Genomic DNA, 27,295 nt, shown 5'->3' with positions numbered 1-27,295 from the left:
AGTTTTCAGGAGGCTGAAACATTTTTTCAGTCGGTTTCAGAACACGTATAGACGAATGGTACACTTTTCAGCAGACCCGTTTTCAGGCGTTTTCAGGCCTGGTTATAGCCCGTCGATGAAGGAATATTCTAGAACAAATTCTCTAGGTGTGGGACAAGCATTGTTTGATACACGAAAGAGAGGAAAGATAAGAACCTTCTCGAAGCTAGACCGAGAACTCTAGAACGCCGTACGACAAGCACGTAGCAGTGTGCGAAAGAGATAGCAAGTACGCGCGTTCTAGAATTAGGCGATCGCTACTCAGTAGCGCTCCCGCCTAGAAAGTTCTCGTAAACATCGGAAACATCGTTCGAGATTCTTCCCAGGGATATATAAGCGAGCCAAAACGCGACCACTCAGTTCAGTATTGAATGCGATTCCAAGCGATAAACACCGAAGAGAAAAAGTGCGAATAAGTGCGAACCAGTGATAAAGTACTGAGTGTTTTAAGTGATTAGTGACAGTGTTTCATTGTGTGTGTTATTAGTGCTTTTCTGTGCGTAATTTCAAGATATTAGTGTAAACGAATTCCTCGTAGATTTTATTAAAATAAACCCTTGAATAAATCGACGGCAGTTTCTATCCGATCCCCTAGCTCGTAACATTATGTTTCAAATTATTATGAAATATTCAAGCATGTGAAGATATGTATTTCAATAAATTTCCTAAAAGCATCCCAATAACCAAATCATACGAAGACAATCCTTTTTTGGCGAAGAATAGAATGCAATGTCATCGCTTTTTAAACTCATATTTGATAATCAATATAAAGTAAATAAAACCGTACAAATAATATTAAAATAATTTTATAAGCCTTATAATTATTTAAAAAACGAGTGTTAGAGAAAAGTTTAAGATAGGAGTTTGGCACAGTTGAACTGTCAAATACTACCTTTGTTCTATCCATGTGGATAGAACAAAGGTGGATGTGTGTGTAGATCGGTACCATGAATAGCTTGTATCGACAGATGGCTATTACAGTCCGTCGATTGGTTATTGGCGTAGTTTATTCAATATTAGGATTAAGAAGTCTATCACAGATAGTCAAACATGGATTGAGATAGGTTATTGGATTTTGGCGTTAGTAGTTAACGTAACTGATCCGAAGGCGAGAGGAGTAGTTCAATTCCCGCCAAAAACAATTTTAATTGAAATAAAACTAAATTTAAATTTTGATATGCGAATATATCAACTTATGATATGCGAATTAGTTTGAGACTACGGATTGAAATGGGCCTTGTTTGAAGACGACAGTAGTTTTTAAATACCAATTCCAACCAATTAATGACTCAATTATTTTATCGGTATTTATAGAGTAGTACTGCTGTTACTAAGAGCTGATTATAGTTGTTTAGTTGAATTTAAATTTAAGCAACTTAACCAAGACAACCTAGTATTTATTTACCAGAAAGTGTTGTTATAATATATATAATAATAACTTATAATAACCGGAAAAATGGAGGGAAAGATGCGGCGATATACTAATCAGGTACCATAAAGCCTCAATCTAGCAACATAGACATATAAAATAAACCCCAGACACAGGACCTACACCCTGACTTTGATGATGACAAAATTACAACCACGGATGACCTGTGACGAGAAGCCCATGCTGATGCCACTACTTTTGCAAAATTACAATTGCCATTACAAAAATATCTTTAATAAAAATGGTAACACCGGTACTATGTAAGCTGTTAATTCTGAGATCGTGAGTTCAAACTCTGTCAACTTACATTTCTACGTGAATGGTGAAGGAGAATATCTCAAGGAAAACAGCACCTGAAAACATTCAGGAAAAACCGGGTATAAATTGGGTGTCTTATCGCATACGCATATGATATAAATACGAACACAATACTTGGAAATTGTTTATTGTTCTTGCACAAAGATCAAAGTTTAATCTTGATCGGCTTATTGTCATCACTCCATAGGAAATTGCTAATTTTTTTTATCCTCGATGATACAAAGCTTTTGATTGCATCGTTTATTGTTCTTTTTGGAGCTTCAGGTTCCTTTTGTAAGTTCTGTATTATTTCAATTTCGTGCGGCTGCGTAATGTTCTCTGAAATAAATTAAAATATCAAAAATGTGCGCTTTTTAATTTATATTTCTGATATATAAAGATCTAAACTTTTATATATAGTAACGTAAAAAAATTAAAAAAAATCTTTACGAAACTATCGTACATTTCTGAACGAAAAGTAAAAAGGGTTTTATTTAAAGAATTCGCCATAATCAATTTTAGCTATTGACTTCCACGCTACAAGAGGACAAGAGTACTGCTTCTTATATTAGAGTTGGGAAAATAAAAATAAATAGTAAGAAAAAAAACCCCAGAGCGAGGATATTGATTGATATATAATAAATAAATTTAAAAAAAAAGATATTGATATACATACTGCCAGCGTTAAAGTTATCTGTTTAAAAAATTTGAATTTGCTTTAGCTTGCTATTTATACATTTTTAATTATTAATATTATTATTACTATATACTACATAGGTAAGGAATATTGTCAATACTCTATATTTGTGTGGTATAAATTAAATAAATAGACTTTCGTATAGGTATCATTTAAGATTGACAAAAATAAATTTTCGGCTATTATACAAAATGTATGTATGAAATTTATGCATACAATTTGTTGATAAATTGATAAATAATTCTTCATTGACGGTGATCATGATGCAAGAAATATTTAAAAGCGCATATTAAAGGTTGTTGGCCTGTTGTAAAATGATCCCTGAGAAACATTGAAATGTGAAGACAAATTGAATTCGGTTATCTTTGAACTTTCGATGAACATTAAATTCTCACTTCATGTATAATTATATTGTCGGCAAAATTGTACACATTGAATGCTTAAATAATGGATACAAAGTAATAGCCGGAAACCAAATTTTTTTATGGCGGATTTTGATTAAGTTAATATAAATGTTTGAAAATATGTATGAATGTAGGTACCTATATTACTATTGTTATTAAAAAAAAAACATTTTTCCGATCAGAGTAGTCGGCATACCGCACATTGGGTTCCAAATTCTTGGATCCGAGAACTAGGAATGGCAATAGTTTAAAAAAATGAACCGGACGCTCGCACGGATCCGAGTGGGAGGCCCTGCTACTATGACGACGCTCTACTCGGATCCGAGAAAAGAGTAGTATATATTTGGTACTTTGATAGTTAAATAATGTTTTATATTGAAATACAGAAGTCATAGTTCACAATAAGTCTCAACTTTGAACTTTGCAATCTGACTGACTTATAAGATCCGGTAAGTGTCAATAACATTCAAAGTCAACAATTTGTTAATAGAATTAACATTTTAGAAAACCCGTTCTGAATGAAAGAAACATTCCGACAAAACCCGTTTTAAAGGTATAATCTATTAATTTTCAAAGAATAATATTTTGATAGCTTAAAATTCATATAAAATAATTGTTTGGACATAGACAAACACGCCCTTATAATTATAGATAACCAAAATTGTATTATTTTGACCCGACAATTTTTAATATCAAAATACGAAACGCCTGCAACGAATATTTCAGCAATTATTTATCTGAACGAATATTCAATTTCTATTAAACGCTATCAGTCAGGAACGCACCAGGTAATGGTCTATGGTTTTTGTCTACGCATTTGAAAACAGTGTATATAAATAAAAGACCTTGGAGAAGTAAGGACAAAGAGCAGCACTGTGAAGCGAAAAGACGTAAATACTATTTACAGATGCTTAAAATGCTTGAGTTATGAACAGATAGGATCATGAATGGATATTTGTGAGGCTCTGGGCTATTATGGGAATGTCCCCCATAATAGACGAACTCCACCGACCGAAAACAAGCGACGGGGAATTCCCCATTGCGTTCGATAGAAGCGCATCGCACATAGGCTAATACTTGATTAATCTCAAGTACACCCACTTTTAATTGGATTTTTTTAAATTTCAGATATCTTGTTAATGTAAAACATCGCCTATTGTTTTCTGTGGGGACTGGGGGACCTTTGTATCCTCGTGTCCAAAAAACCCTTAAATAGATCTGGCCGTTTGGTTCAAAGTTAAAAAAAAATATAAATAATATCCTAAAGAGAATTTGTTAATATAGTAACGAAAGGTTTTATTAAATAACAATATAAATAATAAATTTGCGTTACAGCGAGATCCTACGGAGGTCATAACCCCCTAATTGCCTGAATCTGTTCATGGCTTTAATGCCTAACCTAAAAACCCCCAACATTAACAGTGTAGATTGTACTAACCTAAGGAGTACATAATCTTATGAATTCATAACTAATTAATGTCCAACTACTCCTTGGCTTTATTAATTATGAAATACTTTGGGTAGTCAAAGGCACGGCGTGGGCGTTTTACAGTGTATACATAAATATTACATTTTCAGTTGAAATTAAGATTTTCATTAGAACAACGAAAGGGTCTATTTGGGTTATAACTTTAAACAAAAGTAACAACTTCCAATACTTGATAGGAAAACAAAAGGTACACGAGAGAAACCGTAGGCGGATACTTCTTTACCCGTTAATCCGGTCTGATGTTCCACATAGCAGTAAGCATAGCCAATGAAGACTCCAACAGAGATTGCTGACACTATCATTACTGTGATAGTGACCATGCAGATTAGGCATATCAGCCATTTGGGTTTCCTAAAAAAAAATATAACACAAAATTAAAAGCTTTAGTTTTACAAATTTTTGTATCACTTTAGAGTAAGGTTCTATATTTTTTTTAAAGAGTTGGTTACGCACTTCTTGTTTACTCATCACATTTATTTTTTTAGTTTTTTCCTTACTAGGGTTGCCTGGAAGAAATCACTTGTTAGCGAAAAGGTCGCCCGTTGCATTCCTTTTAATTTTGATGTATTATGTTATTAGATTTTTTTGAAAAAAGAAAAATAATCTATGTTGTACATAATAAAAAAACGATATTTAGTTAAAAAGAAAGTGCACTAGCCCACACACTAGATTCCCTTTGTTGTGGTCTAGTGTTTTCCATTGGACATACTAAGGGTACTTGACATATTAATTTCTATACAACAAACATACTTAATTAAACTACTGCTCTACAATGAGGTTACTTTCCGTTCAACATAGGACAGGTTGAGAAGAAGTTGTTTAAGATTGTTAGTGAATGTATAAACTATTGAACGGTTAATGAAAATTCTGTTTTTAGGTAAGTGGTTAAATATGGATGGCCTCTGAAGGACAGCAGTGGGCGAAGAAAGTACGTTTTTTTGGGAAGCTTGCTTGTGTGTTTGCGATGCGTTTGATAGTGTGGTCGGTGTTCGTCTCCAAAACTAAACAAAGCAAAAGGTCGTTAAGCCCGTTGCATTGTTTTACTATAAATAGTATAATTACCTTTTTATAAATTCAGGAGGATCCGTTTCAGAAAGACGAAAGTAATTCGACATAGTAAAATAATTTTTGTAACAAGAAATAAATTGTTAATAATTCAATCAATTACGTTGACGTCGTGACATCGTCATGATATATTGGTAGACCATAGATTATAGGGTAAGATAGAAGTTAGATAGATTAAAAAATCACCCATCTTAATATTCTGCTATTTAATATGAAGTGACTTTCTCAAGTATTAATAGTAGATTTTTTTGATAGACACCGAATACAAAAACACATATCTTACATAGAATAAATATATGTATTGATTGATTTTTGTAGGCCAGTATCTAGAACCTTCTAACCGGAGTCTTACAATATACGGAGCCTTCTCGCATTACCTGCATAGGATCACAATTAAGACAAGTCCAAAGTGCTCGCAAAAAAGGCAAACAAACCGTAGACAAGTGCCACTGCCCCTATATAGGCCTTGAAGAATGAAATAACGGGCCTCGCAAGCAATGACATCAAGCAAATTGAATCCGGCTCGCCCATGAATATTGTAATTAATAATATAATAAAATAAAATTTGTTTATTATTATATATTATATTATTATTTAATATATTATAGTTAAGTCTCTGGACATAACCGGGTACCTCGGCTTTATTCGCCGCGGACACGATCCGATTTTCCAAAGATCATGTAGTATTTTAATTACGATACATATCATGTGTTTCTTACCCTTTGCTATAGATTATTAGAGAATTGTAGTTTAAAACTCTTTTTTTATTACTCTTTGCCTTTATCTATTGATAATATTTTTTTTTATTTGTCATTTATTTTATACAATTTTTATATATTTTTTTTATTTAATATAATGTGCATATCCTGCCGATGTACTGGAATCTTAAGCTGCCTAGGAAATTTATCTTATGTATTTGAAAGGTAAACTTTAAAGAATTTCATTTTATTGAGTAGTGCTATCAAACCCGATTCGTATTCTGAGACGTCGCTCATATGCATTCGAGACACACATCAAAATGGCTATAGGCATAAACTTTGATCATTTTTATATCAGGCAAGATTCTACAGTCACTCTTATAAGTAATATAATAAGTAAATTTTCCTCTTTAATAATATAACCGAGTGACTTACTTTAAAACATGTGGCCAGCCTTTGTCATCCTGACCGAAATTTCTTCGTTAATAAGGCATTGAGTAGTAAAATTCCATAGATTCCATGGTTTATACCTGAAACATGTGTTGAGAGGAAATTTATGCCGCATCAAAATAATGGAAAGTATACAAAATATGTAGGCATTTAAATGCGTTAGTACCAAGCTTATTTAATTTAGGACAACGGATGCAAAAATCGTGTTGCTTTTACATTAGCTTTTAATATAGCAAATATTTTTCTCAAGAAAATTCGAAATTTGTCACCGGCAGGATTCTGCGTTACATCAAAGCTAAAGCTTCAATTCGTTTTTCTATACTAATATTATAAAGAGGAAAGGTTTGATTTTTTGTTTGTTTGTTTGTTTGTATGAATTGAATAGGCTCCGAAACTACTTGGCAGATTTGAAAAATTCTTTCACTGTTGGAAAGCTACATCATTCCTGAGTGACATAGGCTATATTTCATTTTCAAAAAAAATAGTACTTAATAAAACGTGCTTTTCATCAGCATTGCACCCGTGCGAAGCCGGGGCGAATCACTAGTTTTATATAAAAAGGAAGCAAACGGTTAGGTTATCACAGAACATCAGATGAGCCTCCTCTATTTCAGCCAGGTGTTGTGATATTAGTGGCATTGAATTCCACGGGTACGCCTTCTTCTTTTCTTTAAGGACCTTGGTTAGGAAATACTTAAGTGGGTAGCTGGTTCCACATAGTTGTGGTGCGCACCGCAAAGGATGTATGCCTTGATATCCGATGATGAAACTCAGCTGCAGATTAGTCTGTATATTTTGTTTCAGGCTAGCATCATGCTGCGCTATGACTGCTGTTGTGTCCTGTATCGTCACCACATTGATTTTTATGCTGGGAATTGGCGTCGGTCTTGGCTACAACTATTGTTACGTTGACTTTACTTCTGGGCAGCGTGCCAGCGCTGGTATATAATCTGTGGTCTACCAAAAGCTTCTAACTTGTACATATATTTCAAAATGTACCTTAACACGCAGTAATAAGGCTGATGGAGGCTATGACTCTAATTTTGTATTTAATCTGCTTAGTCATCCAATCTGGTTTTATGTTTGCTACTTGCTAATTTCATCATAGCATTTATAGTAACAGTAGAATTAGCTTAGTAACTTCAACGTGTGAGTCTCATCCATTCGAGGTTATAGGTTAGAATCATGGCTGTGTATAGTCGCCTCATACGAAGAAAAACATCTGAGGAGTCGGCATGCTTTAGACCCAAAAAGTTGACGGCCTCCTTCAGATGGCGAAAGCCATCTTGTCTATTAGAATATTACGAACCGATACAAAAATCTGAGGCCTGATTCTAAAAGGTTGTAGTGCTAATGTAATAACGACTCTCTTTATTTTTTGATCATTTAGGAGAGTTAAAAAAAATCCATCGTGGCCTTTGATAGTCTGAAGATGCGTTAAACCGGTCGTACAAAATAATACTCAGCTTCGGTTCCCAGCGAACATATGATTAAGATTAAGATACAGCAATACTAACTTGCCTTTAGAAATATAATAATAATACATTAAAACTTTATTTATGACAAAAGGGTTGTGACTAGATTCATGTTTTTTTATAGAACGGGGCAAACGGGCAGGAGGCTCTCCTGATGTTAAGTGATACCGCCGCCCATGGACACTCTCAATGCCAGAGGGCTCGCGAGTGCGAGGTGCCCACACTAGGGAAGCCCTGTGTTGTGGTTAACTAGTCGCACTAGTGAAACCAACTCAAATGTGCCAGCTCTATAGCTATTTGCACATTTACTTATTTTCAGATGCATTTGATTCCTTTGAGGACCTCATGGTGATTCCTGTAAATGATACAGAGTCTGACGACAGATCGAGCAAAGATTCGAGGAAGTCGTTCCAGCCTTTCGACCTACCTATTAACAGGAATGTCAAGTTATCTGTACCCCTGAATGAGGGCATTGACTTTACACAACTTCTGAATAAAATAAGAAGTTCACGAAAGAATGTAACTCTTCAATTAATTGTTTAGGAGAGGTAGGAAATAATGTGGAGGACAAAGGTACACAAGCAAGAGTACCAGACAGTAACAATAATGACGATATAAGATTAAAAACTGAACTCGTGCCACGAACTACATTCAAAATAATTAGCTATTTTCTCTGTGAAAAACTTCAGTAGCGCATTGGTATTTTTGTAATCTACGAACACTATCCAATAATTTTTGTAGTGAATTATACAATGTATAGTGTTTGAAATGTCAAACTGATATGGGGTTGACGAATAAATAAAAAATAATAAAAAAAAGTGTTCATTCAATTGAAGTACATTTTCATTCCTATGTGTAAGATTTGGAAACCCTTTTAAGTAAAAAATACCTGTTACAGGGTTCCCAGCTCTTCCATAACCAAACTTAATTCTAAAGTCGAAATTTCTTAAAAAAATTACAATTAGTAAATAAAGTAAAGTATTTAACCTTATTTATTTTTTCAACTGTTATCAACACGCCTGAGTGCATGAATAAGTGTGTGTGTGTGTGAATGAGTGAGCCAGTGAGTGAGTTGTTCGTGTTGCAATTATATGTAAGCATCTATTTAAGCTACTTCAATGATTTAAGAATGTCCACTTAAAAATTACGAAGGATGGGTGGACATTAAAGTTTTTCATAGATATATGTACAGTCACTGGCACAAAATCATACGAGCCGTAATGTCTAATTTACGGTCCGTATAAATTTACAAATTATGCTTTACACTTTCTGATCATAATACATGGATGCCAGATACAGATCATACAATACTAAGGCTTAGTGGCTAGACAGTTTATCTTCCAACCATCGCAACCAGAGGTCCTCGGTTTGAGAGCCTCAAGACCGTTTCAAATAACAAAAAAGTAAAATGATGCACGCATACAAGAAAATAATCATGGCACCGTATACACTTATAATCACATATGGAGACGAATCGAACTTTGGATCAGTTATAATTGGACATTCTGCTCAATTGGTTTCTCGAAATTGGTTCTGTTCATATTCTTACATAAGAATATGAACAGTACCAATTTCTTAGAAAGACTTCATCTATTTGAGCAGAATATCAAGAGACCAACTGTGCATAATGAACTGCATTGTTAATGTTACTGAGCGGTTGACGTAGATGACTTCTTCTAAACGAAAACATATGAAGTCCTCGTATACGTCTGAATCACTCCTGAGGTATTTTTCACGGCAGCAGGGCTTCGTAGAATGTGAACACTGAAAACATACAAAATAACATTTAATTCACTCACTCACTCGATTCAAATAGTGCTCCACGTAATCAAACATGGGAGCACGTCACACTGTATACGTAGCAATTGTAATGCACGACTTACATTTGTATAATTTGCAATGCAGTCCATGTCGTCTTCTGGCTCAACTCAACAATAGAAGCCCAGACGAATCCCAGCAAAACCGCATACAAAAAAGTGTTCATCATTCTTTCGGTGCTTTGATGACTTGCTGTCTGGAAACCACAGAAAATGATACTTTTAGACCATTACTATGAAAGGTGAAAATAATACGGCTTAAGCTATGAATAGGAGGAAATTCTATGCTTTATCAACTTCTAACAATTTGGAAGGTTTAGCTGACATTCACTCCATCGCTTCCAAATGGCTTCTGACACCCGCACCTGTCGGGGTAATTGTTATATCCTCCCTCGCGAGGGGGATGCTTAAATTCGTTCGGGCATATGGCCTCGGGTGGAATGTTTGTTCGCGCCCTGCTGATACAGGGCACCGGCACTGAAATTCGGAACTTTATATACCTTGTTGCTGAAATACGTCAACTCCACTTATTTAAGTGATTAGTCGTAAACATATGCCTGGACGTTGACAGTACACGAATTAATTGACGTAGTCAATAGATTTTCATCCAATACAAATTGTATTAGTTAATTATTTTTATGTTAAAGCGCAGTAAATCATATTTCATTACTTACTTTGAACAGTCACCTCTAACACTGTATCCGAACAATACCGCAGTTTCATTGTATCACCGATGCAACTATAACACAATGCCAGTGAAGTACCGTAATCTTTAGCCAGTAGATAAATGACTGTTTTCCGGATCAACAATTCAGACACTCGCTCAGCTTCGATGGAGATCAGGGAATGATATTACCCACCACAAGTTTCCGGCATGCCTCGTATACATTGAGACGTGCTCCCATGTTTGATTCCGTGGAGCACTATTTGAAGCGAGTGAGTGAGTGAGTGAATTAAATGTTATTTTGTATGTTTTCAGTGCTCACCTTCTACGAAGTCCTGCTGCCGTGAGAAATATCTCAGGAGTGGTTCAGACGTATACGAAGACTTTTTATGTTTTTGTTTCGGAGAAGACATCTGTCAGCCTCTGAGTAACATTAGCAATCCAGTTAATTATGCACAGTTGGTCTCTTGATATTCTGCTCAAATAGACGAAGTCTTTTGAAGAAATTGGTGCTGTTCATATTCTTATATGAACAGCACCAATTTCGCTTTACACCCGCTCAGCTTCGATGGAGATCAAGGACTGTTATTACCCACCCGCAGTTTTCCTTGTGCTATGAATGCTTAATGAATTTTAATTATCCAACCATACGTGGCAAACAAAGAATAGCATGTCATAATATTCAAACAATGTGCTCGTAAAACCATTTAAAGATCTGTTGTTCGTTCCCGTACATGGATTACTGATTTTCCAAACGTCCCGCGTAATAGCGCCAAATGTTTAAAAGATTGGCTCATATCCTTCTGTCATATGGCGCCTTTCAGAGTATAATGTAAAAGCAAGCTGATGCCCAAAACATATTCTGCACTTGGATGTACTCAATATGCAGAATGTGATTTTACATAGTCATGGCTATTGCAAAAATATTTACTACTTCGAGCAGGGTGTCGCGGTGCACGGCAAAGCTACTGGGATATGCATTCTACGGATTTTCTAGCTGTGAAGTCATGCCTCAATGATTCTCACGGATTTTCGCAAGTGTACAACTTCAACTTGTAAGAACCTATATCGGTAGACGCCGTTGTTATCATAAACAACCACTCAAAGTTAAAAAAGAAAACAACAAATATCGGATTATTGTTTTTATTTGAATACTTTAAAGACTAAAAATATTACATTCGTTTTTTTTCAATCAAATAGTTCATCACCTTAATATATGAAAAACAAATTGTAATAAAAATGATGGATACTAGAAACATCTAGAGTCTAGACAATTATACATGATCAATGAGAAAAAGAGCATTAATTGGAAATACAGTGGCTTACAAGTGTTTACTTCGGCACACACTCTATGCCAGATACGGCATGCACCGTTGTGATCACAAACAAAGACTTTAAACCTGCAAGATGTTGGGTTCGGTGTCTTCTTTATTTAAACACGTTACATAATTACATTTTATCGAAGCAAATTGCTCATCAACCAAGTTCAAGCAACAATAATATGAACAAGCATAGACAAATATTATAAAAATGCCTTATCGTAGAGAACAGTATCCTACAATGTGGAAGAACTGCTAAGAGGATTGATTACGTGGTACTGGCGCACCATATTATACGCAGTGTGCGCTAGTAAAGGAACGGCAACGGACTTTTGATTTAAAAAGAATTTATTTAAATGAACAGAGTGACAGCACTTAATTAAGAACTAAACAATAATCAACTTAATATCTATTTCCTCACGGATTTATACATTCAAAATTACTTACTAAGTATTCACTGTTGCTGACACACAACCTACATTTGGTTTAGTGCTAGCAAAGCTTATATGAGTAGGGTTGGTACTTTTAACTCGCTCGTGAATCATATGAATTTCATTATTTTCGAATCCACAATGAATTATCGGGAAATTTTTAATGCATCATAGATCTTTTCGTTCTGAATACAAAAACATCATCTTCACCTTCCCTCGATGATGCGCTTTAAAGTTATGGCCCGTTTGATCAGGTTCAACTGACAATATTTCAAGATTCTTGTCTATACTTATAGTACCAATTTCAAAAGACAGCCTTTTTTAATATATTCTATGCGAAGAACTAAGGGAAAAGTATCTAAAATGTCAATTTCGCTAGTTAATACACTGACATACTTTGTCATTGAATTTTAAATCATCTTGATAAAGCTATAAATAAAAAGTGGACTACATATAAATAAAATGGGTTCAATAATTTCTCATTTACTGCACTTTTCCGAGAAGTAAGTTTAGCTTATATGCTAAGTATGTTTAGCAGTGTAAAACGTTAAAAAACTGTTAACTTGAAGCTTAAATTATTAATAATAATTATAGCAAGAACCTTACCTTCCTAACTTACCTTCAAATCTTTCGCTTACTATACTACAAAATATCGATGGACTTAAAGCTGTATTATAATATAAACCACCTCTTATTTATATTTCATCTATTGAAATTATATTTAACAGTCCTCAAAGACACAGACATATCGCATGCACCACTTTATATCGCTTTCACTGGCATGATCAGCCCACCATCCACGATTATCTGTCCAGCATTATCTTTTGAGTTTTCTACGACGGCCTTTCAGCAGGAAATCTGATAACACCTACTATATTACTGGTGTCTCTTTAATATATGTTTAAAAGAATATATTAAGTGATTTAACTCATGCTTTTCAGTATATTCGTCTGCATCACTTGCTCAAGTCTTGTGACCTGTTTAGTTTTTACTATAGCAATGACTTTATTACTTGGTATCGGTCTGGGGTACAATTACGGCTTCATCGATTTCAAAACCAAAAACAGATATGGTATGTTTAAGAATTCATTTTACCTGCTGTAAGCTGCAAAATTCCTATGACACGTACAAAAGGTTCAACATACATATTTTAGCGATTTTGGCTTTTTTCCTTCAATATGATAGATAATATGGTAATCGTCTTAATGGCTTAGGTGTTCTCGTATGCTTTGTTTTCCGATAAAGCAGTTTGGACGCCACACAGGACTTTTCTCTTGGAAATAGTATCCTCGACGTTCTCCGCACCACCTGCCCACTGAAGTATTTCCGAACGAATTCGATTTAAGTCCTTCAAGAAGAGAGCGCACCAATTCTTCAAAGGCCAACATCTGGCATTGAGAGTGTCCATGGGCGGTGGTGTAACTTAACATCAGGTGAGCTTCCTGCCCGTTTGCCTACTGTTCTATTTAAAAAAAACTAGCAAAAGAATGTGACTGTTCTATAATGCAATCCCGCAATAGATATTTTATTATCTTAAAACACGTTTTTTAATTGAATCATATTTCATAGGTAACTAAAATCACTGATGATAAAGATATACTATCAAATCATCAGTATCATATTAAGTCCACTATATTATATTATTATATAGTACTATAATAGTCTTATTTTTTTATGTAATATAATTGACTTAATATTGTACTATTTTCAGTTCCAACACGTTACAAGTACAAATATCAGTCCAATCCGTATTGGCAAGCTGGCAATGATGACGAGTACTATGACAAAGAAACAAATGAATCCCATCCAATAAATGCTGAATCAGAAGCGAATAGTACAGTTAGGTTAAACTATAATTCAAATGATACCAGAATACCTCAACCTGATAATTTAAATGAATCACTAAGAAATAAATCAGTTTTCGAATTTATGAGTGTAATAAGGCAAGGTAATGAATTAATACAACCAGAAGAAAAGAGTAAAGCAATAAAGAAGAATTATAATATAACCGATGTGATACAGAACTCAAAAATAGTAATACCAATGTCTGACTTGGATTTAATTTCTCTTTTATCGAAATGGAGAGTGGAAAATAGAAATTATTCTTTACAAGTTGTTGTTTCTTAGTGTATTGTATAAGAATATTTTTGAATATGTTTTATGTTATTTCTTTTTAATGATTTTAATATATGAGATTTATTTTTTAATTAAAATGCTTTGGTTTTTCTTCTATCCAACTTTGTCCTGTACGAACATTTTATAAATTGTTTTTTCTTATTTTTACCGCCGAACAAATTAACGTGCTAAAAATTGATTTCTGTAAATTTTAAAGCTTTTTTATTTTATTAAACTCATTAATAAAGCCTTAAAATACTATATTAAAAAAGTGTTTTAAAATACGTCTATTTAGGTACACTATCATAATTTTAGAATGACAGAATTATTGACATTTCTATCAAAATATGTAAAAATTACACAACAACAATACTCACTCATATAAATATATTGTGAACCTTTCGACAATAATAGTCCTATTAAATATAATATCTGACATGATGATATATCTATAAAATCATAAATATATCAAATTCCCATGGATTTTCCTGTGAACACCGGTAGTGGGACCAACTTCTTTCAAACTTATGTAAATTATGTGGTGAGTAATTCCAAAAACATCTTAGTAATAAACATTCTAATAAGAAGTATATATAATGTATTGATTCGATAATAATTTAGTGTATTAACATTAGGAGCATGATGTTACAGTTCAGATACTTGCAAACACGTACAAAAAACCTTGGCGATTTAAAAGTGTTAACACTTCGTATTTATTGCTAGTTCTTTTTGTCCGTTTGTTTCAGAGCTCGCAGTTAATGTAAATTTAGAACCATTTTTTTTACTTCATAAGTGTAACTTTAATTACCAACATAAATGATATATGCTTTGAATATCTATACAGTAATAGAAATCAGTAGGAACCTTTATTATTAAATTACTATTTGTATACCATGAACCAACCCGTTCCTCTTGGTCTGAAATAATTTATATTGATGTCAGCTTTCGTAACATAATAATCGGTGGTGGCGGAGGCGGATGTTGCATTCCTATACCGAACCCCTGCGCGTGTTGTTGCCGCTGTTGCTTCGAGCTCATCTGTAAGCTGCTCTGCTGTCTCTTAATTTTAGTCTTGATTGCTGCTGGGTTGTTCTTGTTGGCTGAAGCGCTTTGTAAGTATTACATACTGAGTTATAGTTGCTATTATTTGCCCTTATTCCCAACTGAATACCCATAATATATAATGAGGCATGTACGTTTCATAAATAATAAATATATTTTACTTTTGTTTGTGTCGTATGGAATGTAACAAAATTATACACATTATACGTTTATAATTAAAGATGTATGAAAAAATAGTGACTAAATAGATTATCAAGTCGGAAATATATCTTAATACCAGTCGAGTGGATGTAACATATGGGAAAGAAGATGTAAAAAGCATTGTTAATTTTTTATCTATCGTATTTTTTTAATATAACCGGTAAGTCTATTTAACGGGTTAATGATTAATAAATTATAAATATTTATGATCAAACTGCAGGGATTATGTGTAATATAAAAAATTCAAGTAATCATTATGAAACGTGTTAAAATCTTATATATTTTTAATTTGCAATATTCTCGTGAATTAGTTTTAAATTATTAAATTTATTTTAAACAAAATCCTCTAAAAATTTTACTTTCATTTTCAGGTTCGTAGTATACATCGCAGGCAAACTTGACAAAGGTAATAGACTTCTGTGAAAATATTTATATGTATGAGAACATTAATTCTGTCAACATTCCTCTATGACATAGTGACATGTCAAACAAACCGCCGTAAAATGAAAATAAAGTAAAAAATTATGAACTCAAAATAAAAAATGTACATTTTAAAGTAATGTGGTACGTAAGCCTCAAATGTTTTTAATTGTTTATCTTTATAATTAAACATTTTTATTTGTACTATGATTCTGCTAATAATGCTCATTTAAGCTGTCTCTTCAGAAGGCCCTTGATAAATAAATTATTAAATACACTTGTGCGTGTGAATTCCGGAAGTTTATTAATACTCTTCTTGTCTCTGAAATAGTAAGGTGAAGAAAATTATCGATGGACACCAAAAAAAATATTGGAACACACTCCAGGCTATAAGTTATATACAAAAAGTTAAACACTTTGATCGTGGTTACAATGTGTGTTTAAAAATTAATCGGCAGTCCTTTTTAGCTACTCCATGGAGTGCTTTTGTCGCGTTGTTGTAGCAATTTTAATAATTTACTATTATTATTATTATTTCTTTCGCTTTGTTAAATTAATTAATTTACATTGTTTTTATATATTCGCATACGCTTGGTGGACCTTTGCGACTACTTTGATATAAAAAGTCTGAATTATGTCCTGATTGCGAGGAAGTTGCATGGATCTTGTTTGCGCTGTGCTTGATTCGTTCTATTCTCTATCTATGTCATACCAGTATCTTATTAAGTGTTTAATAATTATCGTCGTATCAACGATTGCCATTTAAGATAAAATAAAGCAAAAACTCAACTGATTAGTGGGGTTCTAATTGAAATTTAACCCGGTGATTTATATGGAGATGTACTATATAAAGAGCGTACAAATTCTTAAAAGGCCGGTAACGCACTCACGAGCCCTCTGGCATCGAGAGTGTCCATGGGCGGCGGTATCACTTAACACCTGGCCTTAGTATGTATATAAGTTAATTATCTAAATATTTTCGACGTCCTGGTGGACAGAAAAACTGTGTCCAGTTTGTGTTTCCACCACACCAACTTCTTCTATTTAAGATTATGTATACAATAAATAAATAAATAAAATAAATAAATCAGGTGAGCCTCCTGCCCGTTTGCCTCCTGTTCTATAAAATATATACACCTTCGACGGACCTTGCTTATTCTTCATTTGTCTATACACATTTAATAGCCTATTATTTAATAGCTAATATTTTGCTTATTTTACGGAATTATTTCCATTGAATTAATATTTTAAAGGAGTGTAACTATTTCAGTTGGCGTAACGTCTACATAAGTGATGGTGCTCTGAATGTTGCAGCCCAGGCGTTCATATGTGTTGTATCCTGTGCTATCGGGCTGATAGTAGTTCTTATATTACTAGCCGCAGACGTTTTTTGTACGTAATAAATTTATTTTAGAAACGCACAACGTAACTCTTGATTCCGTTGCTTGAATGTGATTGATCGACTACGTTAATCAATGCAATGGACATTTTTTGAAAAATGACAAGTATATTGAACTTGATTAAATCTATACATTCTCTCAATTCCAAGGCTTCTTTATATATATTTATATTTTACGAGAAATTAAAATGTTGTTGATAAGCCCATTAAAGAACTTACGAGCGGTATAGTTCTGAACTTGGCACTAAGTTTACAGGTCAGAAAAGAATTTACATATTAGTTTTACGTCTTTTTGTTCAGATTAATAAAAATATTTTGGTATATGTAAATGTATTTAGGTACTGCTTTAAATATTTAGTTCTCATTAACAACATTACAACATTCACATACATGAGTAATATACATAACGCTTAATAATAAATTGTATATTACAATAATATATAAATATATTACAAAAGTAAAAAACAACAGCAGACAAGAAGCAGAAGATTTATAAGGCAAAAAATACAGCTAGATAAAATAATACAAAGAAACAAGAACATGCATTCATTTTGACTATATTTTTCTAATAATGTTCTCTTTAATTTCAAATGTATCTTTATCTTTTATTAAGTAGAAGAACCAGAGTTTCTTTTTGGCAATTAGGTCCTTCTGCGGTTACCAGCTTAAAGGGCTGATCGTAAATCAATAATTTCTTGAATATAGAAATGAATTTTTTATGTTTTTTTTCCATTATTTCAGAAGCTTCGTCATGATTTTAAACTCAAACTATTGGTGCTGTAAAAGAATGGGCGTGAAGTTATCAAGTGAATATTTGAAATGGTATTGTGACTGTATTTGTAAATTTAATTATGTATCGCGTTTGATAAATATATTTGTGAATCAGTTCTCAAAGTGGTTTTTATTTTAGAGATATATTTTCACTTTCTACCTTTGGGAAAATGAAATAAATCATTACAACCTTTTTGAGCCTCAAATTCCTGTGACTGTTTCATGATTATTTGTCAATCTAATAGGCAAGTAGGTGATCAGCCACCTGTGCCTGACACACGTCGTCGACTTTTTGTCACGCCGTGCATTGCATTATGCATACATGCAATTAAACGTGTGTGTGACATGGTATAGTAATTTGTATGAAAGATGACGTTTACCATTACCGCATCGTGTGGCAGCGCTCTAAGTCACGAATTTCTTTGGACACAAAAACAATTTTTTTTATTAGAAATAAAGTATATTTTGGTCATCCGCATTATCGCTGTACGGCTTCATGGTATCTGACTATATTAATTGTTATTACCTAACAGGCGTAATATACAACATTAACTCATAGAATCGTTCTTTAATAAGATCTGTGGTCTATACACACACACATCTTTATTTTCTCACTGTCTTCTCTTATTGTATCCTATTCCACGAAATGACATTTTGTCTAATGAAGTCGTGACAACTATTTTATATCAAATGTATATTTTATTGAAAGAATTGTTTTAAAATGTTTGAATGAATTAATATAAAGCTAATTTCACCACTGTAGTTGTGTGATAAGATGTGGTAAGTATTAAATTAGCATACCATGATAAACATTAAGAAAACTTACAAACGAACAGCAAAACCAATGTATTTTTTAAAATAAATATTTAACCTGGAATATCGGTAGGTACTGCCGTTTTCTTGATACATTGTTTGCGTCTATCTTAAAGTAATTGCAAAATTTGAATTAAATCGAACTAGTATTTGTTGGGTCACAATAATGTTTATTCTTTTTTTACTAATGAACAGCATATGTAGTGAAAATACAATGGAAAACTGATGCGCCGTATTAATTCAATTCAATTAATAAAATTTAAAGTTTACGAGTAAAGATGTCGTGATGTGATAATAGTGTACAAGCTACCTGGAAGTAGAAACAGCTATAAAAACTTTTTTTAAATAAATTTGACTGAATGTACAGTTAAACAATATAAAATATGGGACACCCGTATAACATTATTACTAAGAACTTTTCAGTCACGTATAAATCTGATAAATATAACTACATATGACATGAAGTTTACCAGGGCCGATGCCTTCACAAGAATTTCCCGTTTCTTTGGAAATCGCACGTTTTCTTAAATCAACTGGCAAGCTGCAAGTGTCGGTGCGGCGAAAACTGCTATGGCACTGTGTGCCCATTGTGTGTTACTTATCACCTACTTTCTTGCAGCTATTGTTTTTTAAACTTAAGCAAACTCCTTTGCTTTATGATACCACTGGTAGCCGCAGTTATTCTTGGGACTTTCATATATAATTATTTTAAAACGGAACATGTTCCCCAGCTTCCTTGAGGTAAGGCGAACTTACAAGCAAATGCTAAATCAAAATTGGCTTACATGCAGTTTTAGCTTAAGTAATTTAGGAATTAAATATAAAAAGAATTAAATGTAATATATAGGTTGAGTAGTGTATATGTAGTGTATGTCTTTACTGTTATAAAACTCGTAATCTATTTTTTAAAATCTATCCAATTCTTAAACAATTACAGGTTCTAAGGCATCATCAACAAACTTGACGAAGAACAATAAAGATGGAATTTTGTACGTTATTTAGAATGTTGTACATAAGTTTAATATAAATATAATTAATTGATGTTTTAATTTATTTCGTAATTATTAATCGAATAATGCTTTAGTAAAATCAAATTTCCTTACATTTTTTGTCAATTGCAGTCTGCTCTTAAACATTTTGTTTCAGTATTAATTCACGACCTCTTTCTAAAAGCATGAAATGAAATTTCTTTGGAAGAGTATCTCTATACAAAGTAAACCGTTTTTCAAGTTAGATCAACAATAAATTATATATTCATTTATATGACGTTATTATTTTTTCTAAAACTTTAAAATGCCAGTTTCCTTACACTTCACATTTTTCCGCAAGCAGAAAAGTGAACGATCATCCAAGACTTCTGAGTAGTGACTTCGTCATTGCCCGCCTAACTCTCAGAGTACCGCGCCAAGATTTCGTCATCATTTTCATCAAGTTTCGTGAAGAGCTTACTATAGAAATGATTCTATGAAGTAAGGTCTTAGCGAAATATTATATACATATACACATACAATACTATACATTAAAGACATACTATATCATTAATATAATAATTACACAACGAAACAGTTGCACTAAAGAAGTGTGAAAACATAAAACAAATAAATGCAAGACCAAATGGATTTTTCTTTTATAAAGTTGCAGTAGATATAAATTCTTTTATTTCGACAGCCCCATCTAAAGATTTTCGTTCGTACTGCTCTAGACTCGTTTGCTTTAATATTAAAAGTATCAATTTCGACACGATTGTTTACCTGAGGTTATATTGTATATATGAAATAAATAATAATGGAAGCTTGTCAAAGTCCAAACATTTTCGTTGGGTTTATTTTGAAGGGATGTAAAATGAAGAAGGAAATGGGGTAGCCGCAATTTCTGACTTTGTCAATTTCCACCTGTCACAGGCTCCCCTTACAATGGGATGGAGTTGATTAGGTGTATTATTCAGAATACCTAGTTATGAACGAAGTCCAATTTTCCAATTTTGGGAATCGTGTAAATAAAAACAATATTTGCTCCAGATCGGGATATCTCTCTTTACAAATAATAAACCTACGTCAAATTTATGTCATCACTTATCTGTTGGTACAGAATTGCGAATGTCATCACTAAGGTCATAGGTTCGATTGTGCACTTTTTTGTTTGGAATCTATTTGTCTTATCGGCCTTATATCATCTCGTGCCTTTTTAGCTCGCATGGAATGGGCGTTTTCCCATTGGCCATGGGCGTATCCTGCGAGACTAGGACCTTGGCGTGGGACGTTGCGGGGTGGTTTGACTTCGGTACGCCTACAGTTCGAAAAACAATAAATGTATTGGCAACCCTTTACATTAAGCCGTTTTTCATTTTCTAAACATTTTCTATGTTACCTAGGTATGAAAGGATGGAATACAGATTGGTCAATTTCTCCACGGAAGCGTCGGTTCATTTGTTTCAAAATAATTCGCTTGGTGGTATTATTACCTTATCCAAGTATGATTTTCACCGCAGGTAATTTTATAAATTTCTCTTGATATTTAAAAATAACTCCGCAATTGAATTTAATCAGTAGACTACAAACTTATATTTGTTAAATATTGTTACTTTCACTTAGGTATACGGTTTAAATTTACACTCAATTACCCATTGATAGGCTAAAGCTACTTAATTGAGAATAAATTGCCAAAAGTAAATTAAATTTAACTTACAGCTGGGGCCTATAAAGTAAGAAATAATTATAATTAAAATTTGCCCTTGAAATTAGGATAAGAAACGCGTTATAGATATTAATGTTAAACGGGGTTTAAAACATGTTTAGAAAACATGAGCATCTATTAACATAATACTAGGGATTTAAAAAATGACATTCTAATTTAACTTTATATGTTAGTTTGGTTTTGTAAAATGAAATTTCTCGAATGTTTTTGTATTGTTTGTGTATGCCTAGTTAAATTAAATCTAAATTTATTTTTATTACCAGTTCGCAAGGGCGTAGAGCGGGCAAGAACTAAGAGAAACATATTTTTTTATTTAAGTAAATATTTCGTGAATTAATTTGTTGTTATTCGAGTCTGACCGATATAAAACTTTTAATTAGTTGGCTAATTATTTTTTATTCCTTAAATTTTCTAACGTTTCAAAAATTCTTTCAGTTAGAATGCTGTTATTTTTTTCTTAAGAAAAATCCACCCTATTTAACTTTTACAATATGATATTCCGTAAAGGCTTTTTATTTATAATTAAAAATAATTGATTAATTTAATTAATTGATTCATATACACAAGTAAGAAATTAATATAAATTTACATTTACTGCCTTCTCAGGTGTAGAACGGACGAGATGGCAAGAAATCTAAATTATGAACATGATATTTAATTTAAAATATAGGCCACCAAACGATCATTAAATTTACTAAAAGATTTTCTTAGTTTAATAATTCGCTTGTAGTTATACTCACCCCGCCTTTGAAAGTTAAATATATCTGACAGTTATTTCAGGTGAATTATCCTTTGTATATCGATTAAACTGAATTTACGAGAATTTGCAGGAACTATACGGACTGAATAACAAAACAGTTCTGTACGTAAACACAATTTCACACAGCACATGCATACATAAGTTGATACAATAAAACCGATCCTTAAATAGAAATGTTATTCTGTAGTCAGTTTTATAGGTGCTATTCATATTTAGTTACATAATCTTCTAGAACCAATAAATTGATGACTAGGATTTTACAATTCAAACACTTAATTGAATCCAACAAATATCTCACTTAAGGAAAGATAAATTATAGTTTTGAACGTTATACCACACCAAAATACATGCACAATTTTCTATGAAAAATTTTAAACATCGGAAAGTTTTGCGTACGTGTTGCGCCGTGACCGCTATCACCTTCAATCACTAAATATTATAAAACAAAGTCGCTTTCTCTGTCCCTATGTCCCTTTGTATGCTTAAATCTTTGAAACTATGCAACGGATTTTGATGCGGTAGAGTGATTCAAGAGGAAGGTTTATTTGTATAATAACATCCATTAAATAGTGGAGAAGTACTGTTATTTTTGAGGTTTTTAATGTGATGTAAATAATTACATTTTTTCCGCTTACATTGCAAACGCAGGCTGAACCCTACGAGTTTTATCAAAATAATGTACTAAGTATTGTACACATTGAAATGGTCTACAGAAAAGTCTATGATGGTATATGTCTATCTCTTATGGATAACCCACATTTTTATATTCAACGTTCACAGATTTTCTGTAGTGTATTTAGTATCAGCATTGCACCCGTGCGAAGCCGGGGCGGGTCGCGGGCAAAATGAAAAATCCTGCGTAAACGGCGTTTTGATTAGTATTGCGACTGCGAAAGAGTTGCTGTATCTGGCATGGGACAGGACACGCTCTAGGAGACTGACGGCTAACCTCCAGTAGAAGTAAAAGAAGGTAATCTTCTAAAACTAGCTGCATCTGGCATAGGACAGGACACACTCTAAGAGACTGACGGCCAACCTCCAATAATGGAGAGGTACTACTATAAGAAGGAGGTAATCTTCTAAAACTAATACCAATAAATGTTTTTTTTTATAAATAAAACAACTAATCTGAATTAAACAAATATTTCACGCAAATAAAGTCACCATGGGATTGATGTGACATTATATTTTAAAAAGTTAAACTAACAAAAGTTACCATTATATTACAAAACATGTCTAAAACTAGAACTTACCAATGAAATAATGTGATGTTTTAAACTACTAAAATACTTCGCGTACAAAACCAATATCCTATTCATCGTAATCAGGGCGTGATTAAAACACATCAATTATTTTCTACTTTTTATTATAAGTATAGATTAACACAGTTCTTAATACAACAGCTTTGACTAGCAACAGATAACAGGCAGTGATCGCATGTAGACTTTTTACATAAATATCATCTAAAATGCTTATAAAATATGAGTACTAACTTCAATTTAGATTTTTACTCTCCATACTATCAGTACATGTTTAATTTCGATATTGGATAATATTGATTTCTAAATTATTAAAGTGCCCTTCGGTCATGTCTCGGAAACCAACAGGAAACGGACAGATTTCTAACTTTAATAATTATTTATCAAGACAAGGGACAAGATCCTCCATATTTCGCGGCATATATCTATATAGCATGTGCTCTAAGTCGATACATCTTTTATTTGCCATATATTTCTATTTCTTAAGGATTTTATATTTACATATAGAATAGATATGAATAAACTATGAACCATAATCAACATTTGCTGATAGTACAATTAGATTGACTATGAAACATGAAAATAGGCCTTTCTCAAATATAGGCTTCATTAAATTTCTTGCGCACTGCCCGTAAATAAATATATTTCATAAACATTTAATTTATTAACGAATTTATGACTTAGCACATTAACATCGATATACTTAACACTAATAAGTTTATATATCTATTTAAGCGTTTGTGTTGTAATAACTAGATTAATGCGATTAACACAGTTAAACTGAATTATTAGGCTGTAATGTGTGACCAATATTCACCGACCTTCTTGTGTTTGAGTATGTATAACTATCAGAAAGCCGTGCTGTTCAATTAAGACACAAATTCGTACATAAGAGATATTTTGCTCCCTTATTAAAAAACTTTCCGACTGGTTGATAAAGCTATTTGTTTTTTTATAAATAAATCTATTAATATTTCTATAGAGAAGACTAATCTTGCCGGTGTCCACTTATGCATCCGAATGCACGTAATTCAGTCCAAACGTAGAATTCGTGTTAAATTACACGTTCCACTCGTCTGGAACCCGGCATTATGTGAATTTAGCTATGTTTATTTTATTTTTTATACGATAGTAGCATAAAGGGCAGGCATCGCAGCCCATAGACACCCAATTTATTAGACGCAAAGAATTTTTTTTATACATTTTAATTTTATCTCCCAGCGAAAGTCCCCACCGGTCGATGCCTTGCTAGTTCGCAAAAGAAAATGTCTAGTGAAGCGGATTGTTTAAGACTTCCAGCCAAGTTCAAGATTCTGTAACTGTTTCAATTATGTGATATGCCTTCGCCTAAAACACGTCGTTGACTTTAATGTATAGTTATTTATTCATGTTTTTTATGAAAATATAGATTTATTTAGGAACGCGAGAAACTCTAACTTAAGGGTGATATACACGCCTCACATTATCAAATGTTAAGTAAATAATCTGTAAGGAAGTCGGTGAACTAGGTTTAGATTATTCTTATTGTTCTAATGATAAACAGAACGTAATTCTATGTAAACTACGCCTTCTACAAGCACTTTAAAGCATATTAATATGACTAGACTTATTAATTAATTAGGAATGTTATTCAAAACATACGAACTAACTGTGATCTGAAAGTAACAATTTTCATCTAATAAGCCAGACTTGAAAAGTACAGAGAAAGTAAGAAAGATGGCGCAATTCTTTGGTGGAAATAAAAAGGTGATTCTTCTCTACTAATGAATGAATGAAAATAATAAAATCTGAGATGTTTGGATGGCATGTGACTTCCTCTAAATCATCAGAGCATAGATGATTGGTGAGCCAGCCATATTGGACGGTAATGGTAAATTAATGTATGAATGCCATGATCTCAAAATAAAATAATAACTCTCATAAGCCAGAAATAATGAAAGTTCGAGTCGCAAAAGCACAGACGAAATATCGTAACATATTGAAAGAGGCAGACGGCAAATAAACGAAATATAGGATTCTTTAATAGCATTCCATTGACTCGATAATCCAAGATAAAATGCTACAAATGGTATTTTTATGAAATTAGACATACATGTATATAGATACAGGTTTCTTCTTTTTATTTACAAATATGAATTATATGTAGTATATGGAATATGAGAAGCACAGTATAGTTAAATACAGCTAACGATATGGCGGGACCCTGTAAGATAAACTATTACACCTACGATAAAATAGTAGAGATAGGAAACATCCTTGGTCACAGTTTGGTCGGGGAGAAGAGTAAAAAGCGTAAAATTATTCTAAAGGTATTTCATAAGTCCATAGAAAGAAACGTTTTCGTTTCGTAACTAAAAACAACAATACATGCAAACATTTGTTATTTGCCTATTTTTCAAAAAACAAACCACATTTCCATGGTTTAAGCATAATTAACCAATACTCTAACGAAAATGTGCATTTTCTATGACTCATGAAAGAAGCCGCTTTTGTAGAGATCTGCTATCACCAAAACGTCTTCGAGTTAAAATTTAACAATTAAACTTTAGCAGCGAAAAACGAAACACTCGAAACTACTACAACATTACAGTGATAACAGAAATAGACAAAAACATAAATCATTCCTTTTAACCATCATTCATTTATAAAGCAATTTTTATCAATCAACTTGTCAATAAATCAACCAATACCCGTAAGTTATAGGAATATGACATTTCGTAGACATTATTGTCTCGACTATATGCTCTGTTTAACACTAAGTATCCATCTATAAAATATCGTGTTTACGTATGGCCTGTTGTGGCCACGAGAGAAGTAGTGGTTCATCTGTACTTTCTAGTTTGACATCCTCAGATAGCGCTGGTGAATACGACAAGGTTCCTAAAAGTGCGCCGCTTGAACGAGATTGTTGACGACAAAGGGGGCGTCTAGATGGAGATTCGCATTCATCTGACATTGCTCTTGTGACGGTAATCCTCGGAGATTGTCGTCGACGTCGCTCCCTATTCACACCCTCTTCTAAGCCTAGTGCTCTACCTAACACGACATGGGGAGGCGCACGTATAATTGGAATAGCTGACGTTCGACATCTTGGGGTTTCATCGTCATGGGGATCTTGAAGCATATTGCATGATGCAGCTCTTGGTGCCGGTCTTTCGGAACCACGAGAACCCATGGCCGCTGCGTCTGATAACCTCCGAGTTGTGGGTGGTCGAATGCAACCTGAACCAGCAGATAGAGATGGCCTTCTGGAACCACATGCACTGGGAGTACGGGCTTGGATCTCCTGTGTTACTTCGCTTTTCGTCATTCTCTTTCGTCTATAATTTCTGAGTGAATCCTTTAGTGCCCGGCTTCTTATGCCATAGAGGATACTGTTCACGGGTGGTGCAGCCGCCAACAGTGCAACTGACAAGGCTGCTAAAGATCGAGGAGGAACAGCTATAGCCGGCCAAATTAACATACAGTAGTATGGAAAGTACAGTAATGCCAATGATCCTAAAGGCTGGACAACTGCTGATAATGCT

At 33.2% G+C, this 27,295-nt stretch overlaps 2 protein-coding genes, 4 long non-coding RNA genes and 1 other non-coding gene across 8 annotated transcripts; 4 read left to right on the top strand and 3 right to left on the bottom strand.

Annotated features, from left to right (window-relative positions):
- Positions 1 to 1,917: 1,917 nt before the first annotated feature.
- LOC110994568 lies at positions 1,918 to 5,530 on the bottom strand. The gene is made up of 3 exons (XM_022261271.2): positions 5,418 to 5,530; positions 4,579 to 4,706; positions 1,918 to 2,104 (listed from the first exon to the last, which is right to left on the bottom strand). Exons 1-3 carry the CDS (start codon positions 5,468 to 5,470, stop codon positions 1,932 to 1,934), a joined length of 354 nt encoding a protein of 117 aa, XP_022116963.2. The 5' UTR covers positions 5,471 to 5,530; the 3' UTR covers positions 1,918 to 1,931.
- A 706-nt stretch (positions 5,531 to 6,236) lies between these two features.
- Positions 6,237 to 8,824, top strand: LOC110994564. Its single transcript, XR_006750186.1, has 3 exons — positions 6,237 to 6,343; positions 7,373 to 7,509; positions 8,363 to 8,824. It is a non-coding gene; the product is annotated as an uncharacterized LOC110994564 (long non-coding RNA).
- Positions 8,825 to 9,751: 927 nt separating this feature from the next.
- On the bottom strand, positions 9,752 to 11,132 carry LOC110994563. Of its 2 annotated transcripts, none has more exons than XR_002600224.2 (3): positions 10,535 to 11,132; positions 9,927 to 10,057; positions 9,752 to 9,807 (listed from the first exon to the last, which is right to left on the bottom strand). It is a non-coding gene; the product is annotated as an uncharacterized LOC110994563 (long non-coding RNA). The 2 variants fall into 2 exon arrangements; XR_002600223.2 differs by having other exon boundaries at positions 10,847 to 11,131.
- A 1,537-nt stretch (positions 11,133 to 12,669) lies between these two features.
- LOC110994572 lies at positions 12,670 to 14,401 on the top strand. Its single transcript, XM_022261277.2, has 3 exons — positions 12,670 to 12,777; positions 13,216 to 13,346; positions 13,986 to 14,401. The coding sequence occupies exons 1-3, from the start codon at positions 12,737 to 12,739 to the stop codon at positions 14,399 to 14,401; spliced, it is 588 nt and encodes a 195-aa protein (XP_022116969.2). The 5' UTR covers positions 12,670 to 12,736.
- A 903-nt stretch (positions 14,402 to 15,304) lies between these two features.
- On the top strand, positions 15,305 to 17,458 carry LOC110994567. Its single transcript, XR_002600225.2, has 3 exons — positions 15,305 to 15,501; positions 16,024 to 16,058; positions 17,343 to 17,458. It is a non-coding gene; the product is annotated as an uncharacterized LOC110994567 (long non-coding RNA).
- Positions 17,459 to 18,911: 1,453 nt separating this feature from the next.
- On the top strand, positions 18,912 to 20,037 carry LOC123689162. Its single transcript, XR_006750206.1, has 3 exons — positions 18,912 to 19,022; positions 19,675 to 19,796; positions 19,993 to 20,037. It is a non-coding gene; the product is annotated as an uncharacterized LOC123689162 (long non-coding RNA).
- A 314-nt stretch (positions 20,038 to 20,351) lies between these two features.
- On the bottom strand, positions 20,352 to 20,534 carry LOC123689168. Its single transcript, XR_006750211.1, has one exon. It is a non-coding gene; the product is annotated as a small nucleolar RNA U3 (small nucleolar RNA).
- Between the last annotated feature and the right edge of the window lie 6,761 nt (positions 20,535 to 27,295).

This window comes from Pieris rapae, chromosome 4 (genome assembly GCF_905147795.1).
Source record: "Pieris rapae chromosome 4, ilPieRapa1.1, whole genome shotgun sequence".
Lineage (NCBI taxonomy): Eukaryota > Metazoa > Arthropoda > Insecta > Lepidoptera > Pieridae > Pieris > Pieris rapae.
This window is presented reverse-complemented; position numbering and strand designations above follow the sequence as displayed.